We start from the raw sequence: 17,003 nt of genomic DNA, 5'->3' as shown, positions 1-17,003 counted from the left end.
AATCACAAATAGTGACTGTCTCTTGGGTGCCAATTATGGAAATTCGATCTACTCCCCAAACACCAGTTTTGTTGTTGGTTGCTTGTTCACTGGCAATTGAGGACAACAGACAAATTGGTGTTTGAACTTCATAAGTATTTCTCCATATGTCAGCAAGATGTGGAGTAAAATGATCATATTTTCTTTCGTTTCCCTATCACAAGACAATTTTGGGACAAGGTTTGGAAATGGCTGGGCATCCAACTAGCCATGTATACGGCAAGAAGTTTGTTTAGAGTTTTCTAGAGACAATTCCAAGGCAAAGGCCAGTTGACGAAGGCTCACTATTTAGCGGCAACTTGTGTGATTTTTCTTGTATGGCAAACTCGGAACCGACTTCGTTTCGAAGGTGAGGTGCTTTGTATTGAGAGAATGTTCTTCCAAGTCTAGACTCATCTACCGTTTTGTAGACATCTTGTACATGTAATTTTCATGTAACTTTCTTGGTTTCTATATATTTTTACCGTTCCCCAAAAAAATTAAAAAATGGAATTAAAACTCATAAAAAACACATTTTATTAGAGCAAATGAAGCTAGCAAGCTAGCTTGAACACCAAACACTAAAGTTGGCAGATGATCCATAACCGGAAACTACCAAATTTATTTAAAACCAATCCTACGATGAAGCAAAGTACTGAAGAAGACAGCAGAATGGATGGATGATCATGCAGATTTTGAAATACTGAATAGATGGTCAATTAATTAGGAGCCAAATAGACTCCAATCCCATTTAGATAACAACCAGATTGGCCAAAGAATCCAACAATTCGACCGTCCATGACTGGAACAGTGAACTCCGTGCCACCTCCGTGCCCAAAAGGTCCATGTTTCTTCCCCAAGTTGGTCTTAAATTCGAGCTTAGAAATACGAGTTTCTCCACGATAGGTTTTGACGGACCCAACCATCGAGTTGATGTATTCACCAGGAATTAGTTCGAACTGCAACATCTCAAAATCGATATATAAAATGGTTAAGACTAACTAAGATACATGTATATAATAACTAATTAATTAGTTTGTAAAACTGGCAATGATAGTCCATATAACTAGAATGTTGGTCATTTCACGTACCTCGTGGGATTGACCACCACTGCCGCCTATTGGGTGTGTTTTGACTTCATTCCCGTCAACAACATAGGAGATCTCCAAACGTTCGACGGTGTCTCCTGTGTGGAGTACGACCTTTTTGATTTGGGAGGCAGATCGACCAATATCAAAGTTGCAGGCTCCGGTGCCTCCCCATGGCCCAATCTTGATGCATCTCCATGATTCTCTGAAGCACTTGTTGATTAAGCTGGAGCAAGCCATGGCTAACTGCAGGCCGAAGCTTTGGAGGAAATGGAGGATTGACAAGGCTGAAGGAGACGACATCCCTTTTATAGACTCAAGAGACAGAGAGATAAATTAAGACGAATTAAACTAAGAGAAGGGAGAAGAAGAGCTCTATCATTGCCATATTGATTGATTTAATCAGTTAGTCATAAGTCTTTTTAAAATCTGATAATGTCGGTTCAATTAGATAAGTAAAGTCAATACAATCCACTTGTTCTATTTTTTCTCATCTCTTTATAGTATTATTCCCTTCTCTTCAGTTGTCTTTTATTATTATTATTTCCGGTCTTTCCTCCTCTTTTCTTTTTATTTTTATTTCTTCAACTAGTGGATCATGTGAAGGAATCTAATAATCTACGACTCAAAGAATTATTTAGTTTAGATCCACTTCTTTTGCTTACGGTGATCCAAGTTCCTATTTAATACTCATACATTAGTTTTTAGTTTTTTTGTCCTCTCTCTCTGTCTCTCTCTCTCTGCCCGTATATTGTTTTCAAAACAAACAACTAAATGGCCCCGGGCTCAGTGTCATGATAAACAATAAGATAGACACCCACGCGCGTAATAAGAGTTCGATTTTCATGTTTGACATCACATATATGTGCGGTGTTTAAATTACTTGTGATATTGTAAAGTCTGTTAGGATCATCTGTAATTTTTAGATTTAACCAATTATTTGATTGAAAATTTTATAAGGTCGGACTGGTTATTTTTTGAAATTAGTTGATTTAAAAAGTTAGATATATAAATGATAAAAATACAACTAAATACTAATAAGAAAAAATTAAGATCCCAAGCGAAATATATATTAAGAAATCGATACTTTGAAAAAAAAAAAGAATAACAATCTCTTAATATGGATTCTACGAATATGAAAGAAAATAAATATAGATACATAAATGTTAGATATATGACAGAATAAATCTATGACAGAATAAATCTTAGATTATCAGTTCTTGAAAACTGACCCCCGATTATTATGTCAAAAATATTATACATCCATCGTTTGGATACGTCCTGGGGAAAAAAATAATATTTTGAAAGATAGATCCATTAACTTAACGATCCCTATTACTGATTCTACATATATAAAGTGAGATAAATATAGATATATAGATACTACTCGGTGGGATAAACTTTAAATCCTCCGTTCAGAAGAATTAACCTGAACTATCACTTAGATAGGCTCTGGAAAAAAAAATACTACTTTGAAGATTCGGCGTTGATAGAATATAAAATAACCTTAGAAAGGTAATTTTGTTCTTTCTAAATGAAACAGTCTTTATAAAAAATAATAATTTATTTTTCATAATACTTAGAGTAAACATAGTTTTCTACGTAAACTAGATCAAAATTCACTTTCTATTTGAAAAAAGAAAATCTCTTTTTTTTTTTTTTAAAGAAAACACCAAGTGAAGAAGGCATTGGTACATAACATGGTTATTTGAGGAGCAATTTATCAAAGTACTTATTCACACCACAAGAATAATAATAACTAAGTATTATCCTGCTCCATCAAGTTAGTATATGAATTTTTTTATGTCATTAAATTCTATCAATTATTATAACATCATTTAAACTTAAATATTTATTTTATTATTATTAATTAAGTCTTTTTTTGTTTTCCTCTTTCTCGTTTGATATGCGTATTTGTCATAGTTTCACATCGCCTAACTAGAGTATTTATTGGTTATCTAAATACATACTCATACCATCTTACATGTATATTTCGGAGTTTTTTCTCAATAGATGTAACTCCAACTTTCTTTCTAATGCTCTCATTTCTTATTCTGTCCATCCTTATATTGTTGGTGCAACCTTAGGTCAAGGTTGACCTGGTTGACCAGACTCGAGTTGACTTGACTCGAGTTGTGTTTTGATGTTTGACGAGTTATGTTTGACAATGTTTGACGTGAACAGAAAAGTTGTACCTTGATGTTTTACAAGGATACAAGCTTGGGAGATTGTGGGTGCAACCCGTGGTCAAGGTTGACCTGGTTGACCCGAGGTGAGTTGACCTGACTCGGAAAAGTCCAAGCAGGGAGCTTGGCACGGGAAAAGTCCAAGCAGGGAGCTTGGCATGGGAAAAGTCCAAGCAGGGAGTTTGGCATGGTGAAAAGTCCAAGCAGGGAGCTTGGCACGGGAAAAGTCCAAGTATGGAGACTTGGCATGGAGAAGTCCAAGTATGGAAGCTTGGCACATGGGAAGTCGGAGAGGGCTCGGTAGCTCGTTCTCCGAACTGCGGTCAGAAAGGGCTCGGTAGCTCGTTCTCTGGACCGGATGTGGAAAGTCCTAGTGAGTGAAGCCAGGCAGACGGATAAGTCCTGGTGAGTGAAGCCAGGCAGTGGGAAAGTCCTGGTGAGTGATGCCAGGCAGTGGGAAAGTCCTGGTGAGTGAAACCAGGCAGTTGTGAAAACCCTAGTGAGTGAAGCTAGGTGAAAGTCCTGGTGAGTGAAGCCAGGCAGTTGGAAAGTCCTGGTGAGTGAAGCCGGGCAGATTGGAAATCCTGGTGAGTGAAGCCAGGTGAAAACCCTAGTGAGTGAAGCTAGGTGAAAGTCCTGGTGAGTGAAGCCGAGCAAGGGAAAATCCAGATGGATCAAGGGTGATCGGACATCTGGTGTTGAGAAGGTCAAGTAGGTCAAGGGAGTGACCGGATACTTGACACGAAGAGAAAAGTCCAAGTGGGTCAAAGGGATTGACCGGACACTTGGTGGGGAGTCTTAGCAGGTCAAGGGAGTGACCGGATGCTAAGCATGATGTACCAAGAGGTCAAGGAGTACCGTATATTGGTTTGGACTTGGTTTGGGCAAAAACCAAGACCTGGATCGGTCTGGAGACCGATCAGAAAGCGATCAGTGTTCCTCTGTAAGCTTACTGATCGGTCTGGGGACCGATCAGCAGGAAGCCTGATCGGTCCCCGGGATCGATCAGGGTACGCACAGAGAGTTGGGCAACTCTCTGTGAAAGCATTCTGATCGGTCTGGGGACCGATCAGAAAGTTGGGCCACTCTCTGTGAAAGCATTCTGCCCTGATCGGTCTGGCCCTAGCCGTTGAGAGACAACGGCTAGATTCTTCTGCTGTCTTTGGCCTCTGTTCTTCTCGCAGGTGGATGCAGGCTATAAAAGGGCTGAGGGCTTCTACAGTGGATTCTTGCTCTTATTCTTCTTCTTCTCCGAAGCTTCTGCTTCTTCTTGTTCCTGCCTCTTCTTCTTGCTGCTGCAAGTTCTTCTGCGAGCTTTGCTGAGCTCTCGTCTAAGCTTCAGCTGGGTTCCTGCTGTTGTAGGCGTCGCTTGAAGCTGCTGCTTCATCCAGTCGAAGAGAAGGCAAGTAAGCGAAGGTTTTACAGTTGTATTGTATTTTGCTTCTTGCTGTACTTGTACTCCTTCTTGCTGTTGTAAGTTTTTGTGGCGAGGTTTCTCCACCCATAAGGAGTTTATATTAGCCGGTTTTCCGGGGACTCATCCACCGACGGATTGATAGACTTCGTCCACCTTACGGACACGCCGAGGAGTAGGAGTATCATCTCCGAACCTCGTTACATCTTCGTGTTGAGGTTTGCTTCTCCTTTTTTTTTCGTTTCTATTTGTTATTTCCGCTGCACTAACCCTAATCGTAGGAAGAAACGAAAGAATTTGAGGTCGGCTATTCACACCCCCCCTCTCTAGCCGCGACCATCGATCCTAACATATATGACCACACATCCACCTTAACATCCCCATCTATGCAACTCTCATCTTCTGCTTATGTGCTCGAGTCATAACCCAACATTTAGCTCCATATAATATAGCAGGTCTAACTGCGATTTTGTAGAACTTGCCTTTAAGTTTTAGAGGTACTTTATGGTTATATAAAACACCTGACGTTCTCCTCCATTTCAACCATTCTACTTGTATTATATATAAGACGTCTCTCTCAATCTCTCCATCATTTTACAAAAATGATTCTAAATATTTAAACCTCTCAGTTCTGAACAACTCATCATCTATTATCTTAACAATTGTCTCATTACGTCTAATATTGCTAAACTTAAATTTCATATATTCTGTCTTTATTCTACTAAGTCTAAAACCTTTCCCTTCTAGTGTTTCCCGTCAATATGCTAGTTTAGCAGTTACTCCTTCATGTGTTTCATCTACGAAGACAATATTCTCTACAAACAATATACACTACGGTGTCGTGATTGGAATGCCCACAGTGAGCTCGTCCATAATTTGTATAAAAAGATAGGGACTTAGAGATGATCCGTGATGTAACCCTATTTTTATTGAAAACCTTCAGTTACTTCGCTTGAAGTCTTTACTCTGGTTGTTACATCCTTATGCATATCCTTAATTAGTTCAATATATGTTACGCTAACATATTTCCTTTATAGAATTCTCTATATAATTTCTATTAGGACTCTATCATAAGTTTTTTTTCAAGTCAATGAATACTATGTGTAGATCTTGTTTTTGTTCCCGATATTTTTCAATTAATTGTCTAAGAAAATGTATAGCTTCTATTGTCGACTTTACAAGCATAAACCCAAATTGATTTTCGGTCACTATGGTCTCCTTCCTTAATCTTTTTTTCTATTACCTTTTTCCAAAGTTTCATGATATGACTCATTAGTTTAACACCCCTATAGTTTACACAATTTTATATGTCTCCCTTGTTTTTATATAAGTCTCCATTGAACAAATATTTTTTTTATTTTTAATATCATGTTAAATAATTTTATAAGTCATTCAGTACCTTGTTTCCCTAGGTACTTCTACACCTCTATCGGAATATCATATGGTTTAATGACTTTTCCATTATGCATCCCATTTAAAGTTTATTTTACTTCTGAAATTTGAATTCTACGATAAAAATTTAAATTTCTATCCTCATTTGACCTACTTAAATTACATAAGTTAAGTTAGTCACCTAAGTTTTCATTAAACAGTTGATGAAAATATCTCTTCTACCGCTCTTTTATTTCTCCATCGTTTACTAGTACCCTATTACATTCATCTTTAATACATTTTATTTGAATAAGATCTCTTGTCTTTCTTTCTCTCACTTTATTTATTCTATAAATGTCTCTTTCCTCTTCTTTTGTATCCAATTTTTGATATAGTCACTTAAAAATTTCATTCTTTGCCTTATTCACTACTTTTTTTTTAGCTTCTTTCTTAGCTATTGTATATTTTTTTAAGTTTTCCTTATTCTTACAAATATATAATTCCTTATAAGTTATTCATTTTTTCTTCACTTTCTCTGGTACTTTCTCATTCCACCACCAAGATTCCTTATTTAGTAGCGCATGTTCCTTTAACTCACCGAGTGCACTCTTAGCTACTATTTTCAACTTTGATACCATCTTATACCATATTGTATTAGAGTTACCATATATTTCACTTAATGCTTGTACTCCTACCGTCTCCTTAAATATATTTTGCTTCCCATCCTTTAACTTTCACAATTTAATTTTAGGAGTCATATATATTTTCTTTCTATTGATACTATGATTAAAACGTATATCCAATAATACTAACATATATTGAGTATTTAAGCTTTCTCCAGGGATAAATTTGTAATCTTTATAAATCTTTCTATCATTATTCTTAACCATAAGAAAGTAAATTTGTGATTTATTATTCCCACTTTTGAACGTAACCAAGTGTTCTTTCTTTTTTCTTAAAAAATGTATTAACTAATCTAAGGTTATAACATATAAGGTCATATGTGTTGGAGCATATTGCACTAACGGTCTAACTCAAGTTTTGATGAATGACAAGGGAGTTAAGTTAGAGGTTTTGTGATCTAATTGCTTACCGAGTGTGTAGGAATTGACAAGTTCGAAGAACTAGACACCAGGCTAAAATTCAGCTAGGTCCGCGGGATCAGATAGTTTGTGCGAAGTCCAGATAGGTCAACGGGCTGACCGGATATCTGGTAGGAAGTCCGATTGGATTCGCGGAATCAGATAACCATCAAAAGTCCAGTTAGATTTGCGAACCGGACAACTGCATGAAAACCTAGTAGGTCAAAAGGCTAGTCAGCCGATTACAAGATGGTAAGTAAAGGTAAGTCACTGGAGGAGAGTGACTCTGTGAGGACGCACCCCGGTTGAGGGATAGTAAGCGTTGGTTCAGGTTAAGTCCATTTTAGACCTCTAATCTGAGACCTTGACTAGTTCCTGGTCCTGGGAGGACGGGAGCTAATTACTACTTATTTTCACTGTTCTAACTTTGTTTTGAAGGTTAGATATTTTAATTTTGAACTAACACAACTTGTAGGGAAAAAGGAGTAAAAAGTATTCGTATGAACAGTACCTGAAGGCGTCTTTGCAATGTTCATAGAAAGTGTCTTCAATGGCTTGAAGGTGCCTTCCAGAGGATAAAAGTTGATAGATTCAGCGATAAGCTTCAGCAGACTTCGGGATCAGATTTAACCTATTAGAGACGCCTTCAATGCTTATGGAAGGTGCCTTCCAAGCCCTATATAAGACAGTCTCGACCAAGCTTTTTTCAACAACTACTATACGAGCTACTACGTGTCAATTCGAGGTTCTGACTGCTCTGACTTCCTGCTACGACTCTGCTATGACCGACAACTGCTCCGAGGACTTCCGATCGTGGTAGGCAAACCAACACTGACACAAGAGTGCTCTTACATCGATCCCTATATGTTGGTAACAAAGTTATTTTGTACTTAATTACTGAAAAAGGAAAGTGTAGCGTGTTACACTTCGCCTAAATTCTTTATACTCGATTCTCTCTTCTAGAGGTACCGAAAGAGATATTTTAGTAGATTACCCATTGATAGGTCCGTGGGACCTGAATCTTGGAGTAGGAGTCGCTGAAAGCTCCGAACTAAGTAAAACTGACCGTGTTTTATTGTGTTCGCTTTCTTACTTAGTTTTCCGCTGTGTACTCATCTTTTTTAAAAAAAAATAAAAAAGTGTTCGCCTGGACCAACTCCGGGCACCCGGATTGCTAGGGAGCCCCATGCACCTGCCGGGTGAGACTAGTCTGGGCACCCGGACCCCTTCCAGTTGCTCGAATCCTCTTTTTTAGCTCCTTTTCCTGCAAAAAAGGGTTAGTACTGGGCAATACAAATATGTTCATCCTATATAAAACAGAGTTCATGCAACTCAGCAGATAGGAGTAGTAATTATATCCTGTCTCCTCGAGACCAGGATCTAGTCATAATCTCAACTTTGGTTTTCCAAATGGACCTAAGTTGGATCGGCGCGTACAGTTCACTTAACGGGGAACACGTCCTCACTAGATCTCTCCTCTAGCCGCTTACCTTCACTTACCAACTGTAATTACTTGACTTGCCTTTGACACACTAGGTCTTCCTGCCAGTTGTCAGGTCCGTAGACCCAACTGGACTTCGGTCGGTTGTCAGGTCCCGCGGACCCAACCAAACTTCCCGCCAGATATCAAGCCCTGTGGATCTATCTATACTTCCTACCAGCTATCAGGTTCCGAGGACCTAGCTGGATTTCAGCCTGGTGTCAGGTCCTTTAGATCAGCCAACTCCTGCATACTTGGTAGAAAGGTTAAACAAACAACACATCTAATTTTAACTTATTTATCATACATCAAAACCAGATTTTCAATACAACTTGTACCAACACAATATACAAGCATTCAATTATCAAGTTTGAATAAATCCAAAGTATTCAGGGTTGTTTTCAAGCATGCACTTTGGAAACAACATTATTAAGGAATTTATTGTATGTTGAAGGAACATTTGCTTAGTTTGAGGGTATCACTGTCGTGGGAGCAAATAGCTTCTTAAGGAAAGTGAGTGTACGTGCCTTATATTTGTTCTCTAAATTTATTAAAGGATTTACAGAGTTTCTCAATCACGGTAGTTCTCCAACAAGAGCGAATTTGAAGAAGTAAAATCCTGCACTTGGTGGGTTTAGGAATGAGGGAATGACATGATAGTAAAAGATAGTATTTGGATTGTGGGTTTGAGAATGATAATTTAGGGATGATTTCTAGATTTATAGGAATAAGTCAAACTCATAATTAGGTGGATTTTATTTCCATTCTCATTTTCATTTCACCTTACTATCAAACCTATACTCATAGTCATTCGAGCTATTTAACCAAATGTCGCCTAAATTTTCTTATCGAAGTGAATTCCCACTGACATAGTTGGTCGGGCAGGAGCTAAACATTAAGAAGCCCAGCTCAAGGATTTGCTCCATGGCCAGATTATTTGCAGGTGTGCGTCCAAGACCGGGTCTAAAATTTCAATTGCTTGCCCATCTCTAAATTTCTTCATTGCCTGCTTCCAGAATTAGGATAAGGTTTAGGCCATAACTGAATAGTGTTGAAAGAAGACATCAATCAGGGAGTGATGAAAGGTCTTTCCATGGTAAACTTTGTCGTCCCATTTTCTTTTCACCATGATGAATCACTTCTTTGATATCGCCTTAGATCACCATGCAAGCGATGAACATGAAGTTCTTATAAAATAACACAACTTTCGAGTTTTAACTTCACTATTCGATTCGATTTCAGCATTTTTAAATAAATAATATTTTTTTTAAAAAAAAATCAATCTTTACAAGAGTCATTCCACTGCCCAATGACCAATTTAAGGAAATCAAAAGGTCTCTAATTAGTGACGACTTCATGAAATAAATAGGGATTTTTAATAAAATATGATGCCCAGTAGTGATGATTTTCAAGGATTTCTTTTCGGTTTCGAGCACCTGCTAAAAAACAGCAAGCTCAAAGATGTGATTTTTTTTGGTGTTGTCTTTGAAGTGCTCATTCCTTCTCCTTTGTTTGCTAAATAGAGTGATAGTGAGTATATGGCTGGTCAACTGTCAGCATTCGGTTATGGCTGGTCACATGTGACGGAGGATCCTGAGCAGGCGGACTTATGGCTGATAAATACGTACTTTTCTTGTTCATAATCTTCGATTGTTGTTTTTTGTATCTGCCTTTGACTTCATGCCAACTTGTTTTCTACTAAACATTTTGCTAAACTTTAGTGCCACCTTCAATCACTGTTTATGCAATTCTGTTATCCGGTCGTTTATCTTATGCCCTGTCACATTCATGGTAGTGAATTGCAGTTTCGAAAAAGCAGCAGGAGAAATTACTTTGTATGTCAGTTTGTTGATAATTTTAAATGTATGAATTAAAATAAATTAATACGGTAAAGATTTATAATGATTTTTTTGTATATATGTAATCGACGATGGCAAAAATTATTATCGGAAGAACGATCATAGGATTGGAAAGTTCTCCACAATTCTATGAATCAAATCCCACCACCTCAAATGTTCTCTTTCTCTCTTTCTTATCTTTTTTCTTACGCTACTCAATGATCCTTGGATGTACCCCTTTATAAAGGGAAATAACCCAGGGGTATAATGAAATTTTCCATTAAGAGTTGTGGGGAATGTGGGCATGTTCCCACATTTTCACTTTCCCCATTTCTTACATCTCCCATTCGTCCAAGGTAAGTCACTAAGACTAGTTCATTCAGTTAAATCACAGAAACTAGTTAGTCACGAAAACTAAATAAGTCACATAGACTATTTGAGAGTTTAGTCACATAGACAATATTAAAACATCCAATCCATACGTAGAGAAAATGGTTCGTGCGACAGCAAACACCTTGAGCGATAGTTGCTAAGAAGATTGTTACACCTTACATAGCTGCTCTCTGAGCAATCAATGCTAACAAAATTGTTACACTTTACTTAGCCGCTCATATAAATTAGAGACACACTTTAATTTGCATAGCACATAACCTCTTTTCTGGTGGCACATAGTTTTTATTCAGGATCCATCCAATCTCCTAGTGGCACATAACCATTATCTTGGAGATATCCATGTCTTACTATTTATCCAGATTAAATAATTTTCATTTACATTAATATGAACATCTCTAATCCCTTATTATGATCATTATGTCAAGAGCATATTTCATATCCAATATTCACATTCAATTATATACATAACATAAATGGCTTGACCAGTGAATAACATCTAATGATGTAAATATATTTAATCTTCCTTTTTAGATTGAATATATTCATAATAATCAGTCGCTTTCCTAGTTATGTTCCATAAACCGAATCATACATAGTCATAGGATACATGCTAAAGTAGCAGACACTGATTAGAACTTCAAGTAAACAGTTAAATAGTCACTAAGGCAAAAACTAATATTAATTTATAATCTCAAAGGTCTCACATAGTAGAGAAACAGGGATCCATTCTCCTACTACCTTTATTGTCGCAATAGCACATGTGGTGTCACGCCCCGGGGAAGTCCCTGTCCGAAGAAATTTCGGCAGCACCTCCCCTGTACGGGTGATAATCTGAAACATTTCTACAGACACAATATACATCAGCCACAGGCGGTTGGAACATACACACAACCACACAGTTTATATGCAGTCTACTCGGCTAATACCACAAAAATACAACCACACAGTTATATGTAAATCTAACAGCCCACTCGGTTGTACCAAAACCAGTCATAGCGGAAATCCAATAGACAACACATATAACTATAAACTAAGACTGCTAGCCGGCTAGACTTACACCACACAACAACACAACACTCCGGAAACAAAACCGGAACACAAAGCCAAATACACACATATCATATACCAAGATAAAAATAAATAAAAATACGGAGACTAGTCTTCTAATGTGACGTGGGGACCGGCAGGTAGGATACTCCAAGCGACTCGATAAACAACTTGGTACCTGAAAAAGATGGTGTCCACGGGGGTGAGTTCAACAACTCAGCGGGTAACAACTGATATGCATAATAAAAAAAATAACAACCAGCACTAATCATGCGTACAGTCTCCTGATACAAGAAGGATAAATGTAACTGAAATAAACAGGAGAAAACTGTACTAACTAGGACCAAGGTATAAGTATAACAGGGTCGTCAGACTGAGAGTGTTATAAATCCTGTATGCATGTCAATCATATGCATCTATATAATGCAGCAAGTAAATGCAGCAAACACAAGCAATAAATACATTATGCATATGATGCCAATGTCATGGTCACCCCTGACGCCAGTCAGCCATCTCACACACAATGGTGAGACCAAGTGGGTAGGGTTGTGACAATTGTGCACTCTGCCATCACTGCTCCTGATGAGTGACTGAGTAGACGGGATGCTATCGGAGTACACCTATCCTCCTACCCTAAATCATAAATGGGGGAGCTCAATGCTCTCATCTCCCGGTACACAATGACGGGGAGGGATATCTGACGTGCTACCACGCTGCGTCACACTACCCATGAGTGGACCAACGGAGCACCGACAGAGCCAAACTGACGTGCTACCACGCTGCGTCACGCTACCCATGAGTGGACCAACGGAGCACCAACAGAGATGAAACCGACGATGTGCTCAACAATAATGGAGCATACTATCGCGCAGCATGTAATTATACGAATGGTGCATGACACTAAGCATGACAATATCCTGAACAGCATAGCAATATCCATGTATAAATATAAAATATGTACCATAGAACAATGAGCCAAATCAAAGGTACACAGATCAGATAAGGTATCAAAAACCCTAGGTCCTGAACATAATATATAACATTGTTGTGTCACTACCCCTATAAGCATGTATAATCACATAAGTACTAACATGATATGCATAACAAATAAACAAACAAGCATGTAACAGATCGGGTAGTGATCAACCGAAGCAAATAAGAAACACAATCATTACTATTTGTTAAAAACATTACTATGCATATCAAATGACATAAAGTCAAAGTACCCGCCTCCAATAGGAAGGTCCAATTCAGTCCAAGTCCGACGTCGAGATGCTCGTCTCGTGTCAAAGTCCTGAAATACCTGGTATCCAGATTTAGCTAATTACATATAAATAAATTAGTTAAATCAAATCCTCGAGAAGCTAACATAAATCCAGATCCAATTATAAACCCTAATTGGATCATCTAACTCTTCAATCGTATCTTAACCAATCCATTCAAATTTGGACTTGCAATAATCATAGTCCATCACAACAACTTAATCTAAACCAATCATAAGAACTCACCCAAATCCAAGAGGATCGCTGATGGCTCACGGTCGAAGGGGTTCCGTGCCCAAAACAGAATGACTGGTGCTGTGGATCGCTAGTGAACAATGTTAGCCAAGCTACAAAGACTGGTAGACAAACAATCACAACCTCTAACTACAAATTAAACTCGCATCACTACAAATCTGATATCATACTTCTTACCTCAACACCAAACACCACTGTAGTACTGTCAACTCTCTACTCACGGCCGAAACAAGGACCTCCAAAGTGGATGGTAGAGTCAAGAAGGCCAAATCTGAATGCCCGAGCTGTTGAGTCACTGCCGGATGTGCCTGCTATAGGAAAGCGTCGGAAACCAATTGTAAAATACTGAAAATAGGCAAATATTAAAAATGGAATTTTTCGGAATTTTTGGAAATTTTTCGGGAATTTTTCGGAGCTCGAATGAACGAGTTTATGGGGATAAAAATGGGGTCCGGAAAAATCTATTTGGGCTACCCCATTTATGCGAGGAAAAGTTTATTTTCTTTTCTTTTTTCTAATTCTTTTTCTTTTTATCCTTTTTCCGATATTTGCTCCGTTCCCTCCTCTTCCTCGCGCCGAACCACCGTGCCCTAACCTCCCTCTCCCAACCGGCGATGCAAACCGCCGCTTTCCCTCATGAAATAAACTCTCGGCCAAGTTCTCTTCTCCTCTCCTTTGCCGCCACCACAGCTGACGCCGAGCACCGGTCACAAGAGCTCCAGCGACTGCCTCTGTGCCCTAGCGTCGGCCCGCCGCCGACCCCTTTCCCTGTGCCCTAGCCGCCAACCATCGAGACAACCTACTTCCTCTCCTCTTCCTTCCTGTCCAAGCATCGGCGTCGCGTGAGCCACTGTCAACCCACTGTCGTCTTCCCTAGCATCGCTCCGTTGCCGCCACCACCACACGGGACAGCGACGACGCCCCCACAGTAGACGCGACCGAGAGCTCCCATCGTGCCCTAGCCCCTCTCAGTGGATAACCGGCTGCCAACGCTCAAAGTCACTGTCGATTTGCAGCCTCTGCCCTAACCTCTGCTTCCGACGTCAGTAAGGGTTCTGCCGTGGCCACCATTTGGGATCCGTATGCCGTCGTTGCCCTCTGCTCTAGTTTACTGCCTCAGTAGCCCCTTGCTGGAAACAACACCGGAGCCCTAAATCCTCCGTTCTCTATTCCAGTGAGTTACTGGATGAAGGTAAGGATCAGGTTGCAATTATAGTTGTGCACTTGTATTTGATTGGGTAGTTGATGCATTCGTAGTGTGATTTTTGGATTCGATTGTTGGAAGGCACCTAGTTGGTTCCGGCTATCACAACATTAATAGTTGTTGCTGTCCCTGCTTGATTCCGGCCATCACACCCCTGTCAACAGATTGGCACATCTGAGGTAAGATTAGGTTGTAAGATGGGTTGTTGTTTGATTTGTGATTCCTTATTATTGATCTCAACTTGATCTGATCAGTGGGAAGGATTTCAGCAGGGAGTTTGTGTTCTGTGGGCTTACTTGGTTCTAGCAGAAAATTCCAACCAGCAGCACCCCTTATTCCAGAAATCAATAAGGCTGAGAAATAAGGTAAGGTGTAGGACATTTGATATATGTTATGAATCATGGTTTTGATTCAATTATTTCAGATAGTGTTTGTGTCAAAGGAATTAGGATTTTATTTTTAATCTAATAGTATGATTAAGGTTTTATACTCATTTAGAGTTAGAGGTTTTGTTTAGCTATTTGTGAGAATTGTAGCTAAATAAAATATATTTATGTTGGTGATACAGGACTTGACGCGAGACGAGTATCTCGACGTCAGATTTGGACCTGATAGGATTGGACCTTTATTTTGGAGGCGGGTACTTTTGACTTATTGTCTTTGATATGCTTAGTAATTAAATTAACAAGATGCATTAATTGTGTTTCTTACTTGTTTCGGTTAATCACTGCCCAATACATGCTACCTGTTGATTGATTGTTTGTTTACATCTTGTATGGATATGTACCTGATTCCACATGCTCATGGGTAGTGATATAACCATATTTTACCATGTCAGGACCTAGGTTTGATACCTTATATGATCAGATACCTTGATATGATTCATTCGCTTTGGTGCACATTATGATATGTCCAGAGATTGGTTTAGTATATTACCATGTTTAGTGACATGCACCATTCGCATGATTGCATGCTGAGTGATTGATTGCTCCTTTATTGTCGAGCACTTTGCCAGTTTCATCACTGTTCGGTGCTCCGTTGTGACGCTCATGGGTAGCGGGACACAGCGTGGTAGCACGTCAGTTTGGCTCTTCCGGTGCTCCGTTGGGTAGTGTGACGCAGCGTGTAGCACGTTAGAGATCCCTCCCCGTCACAGTGTACCGGGAGATGAGAGCATGGCGCTCCCCCATTTATGATTTGGGGTAGGAGTACGTATGTACTCCGACAGCATCCCGTCCACTCGGTCACTCATCAGGAGTAGTGATGCAGAGTGCACGGTCGTCACAGCCCTACCCACTCGGTCCCACTGTTGTTGTGAGTCGGCTGACTGACGTCAGGGGTGACCATGACATTGGCATCATATGCATGATGCATTTATTGTTTGTGTTTGTGTTTGTTGCACTTATATGCTGCACATTGCTTGGATACCTTGATTGACATGCATACAGGTCTTCTATACCTTTCGGACTGTTTGTCCTTTTACCGGGTCCTGGTTAGTACAGTTTCTCTCCTGCTTACTTCAGTTGGTATTTACCTTTATTCATCAGGAGACTGTACGCATGATTAGTGCTAGGTGTTATTTCTTTACTTTACATATCAATTGTACCTGCTGAGTGTTGGACTCACCCCGCCTCCATTGTTGTTATTTTCAGGTTGATGCTGTCCGGAGGGAGTTCCAGTCGCTAGTCCCCACAGCACGTAGTGCTAGATCTCTGCAGACCTCGATGGTTTATATATCGTTTAGTTTCGTTTTGCATTTATTGATTATGTGTGGACTTGGTTTGTTTGGATACTTGGTTGTTGTATGGATTTTTGTGATGATGATGGATTTTTATTCGATGTGTTTTTTTTTACTACGTGCCTGCCTGGACAGCAGAAGAGGTGAGTTCGTCGGTTTTGAGCTTTACGAGTGTAGTTGAGTAGGGTGGTTTTTGAGTCAGAGTATTACTACTTTGTTTGATTATATATAACTGCGTGGTGATATTTTATTTTGTTGTTATTATTCCAGCCGCCTGTGGCTGAGGTATTTGTGAGATGTAGAAAAGTTTCAGATTGTCCACCGTACAGGGGAGATGTTGCCGAAATTTTCTCGGACAGGGACTCCTCTGGGGCGTGACAATTTAGTGGTATTAGAGCACAGGTATACGATCTTTTGTTTTCGTATTTTTGATGTTTGGGATAACCTGATACCAATTTATTTACTTGGTATCAGAGTGCCAAGTTTGGCGATACTTGTTGGATTTATGTATTTTGGATTTTCGAGATTTATCTGATACCAATTTATTGGTATCAGAGCAGGTTATAGATACATGCTTTTGGTGTTCTGGATTTTTGGATGTCTATTTCGGTTTGTACGGATTTCCGT

General features: G+C 39.3%; 1 protein-coding gene across 1 annotated transcript; it reads right to left on the bottom strand.

Annotated features, from left to right (window-relative positions):
• Positions 1 to 531: 531 nt before the first annotated feature.
• Positions 532 to 1,441, bottom strand: LOC121987745 (protein GOS9-like). Its single transcript, XM_042541481.1, has 2 exons — positions 1,110 to 1,441; positions 532 to 977 (listed from the first exon to the last, which is right to left on the bottom strand). The coding sequence occupies exons 1-2, from the start codon at positions 1,407 to 1,409 to the stop codon at positions 738 to 740; spliced, it is 540 nt and encodes a 179-aa protein (XP_042397415.1). The 5' UTR covers positions 1,410 to 1,441; the 3' UTR covers positions 532 to 737.
• Positions 1,442 to 17,003: the final 15,562 nt, after the last annotated feature.

The sequence above is a fragment of the Zingiber officinale genome, chromosome 5B (genome assembly GCF_018446385.1).
Source record: "Zingiber officinale cultivar Zhangliang chromosome 5B, Zo_v1.1, whole genome shotgun sequence".
In the NCBI taxonomy this organism is placed as follows: Eukaryota; Viridiplantae; Streptophyta; class Magnoliopsida; order Zingiberales; family Zingiberaceae; genus Zingiber; species Zingiber officinale.
This window is presented reverse-complemented; position numbering and strand designations above follow the sequence as displayed.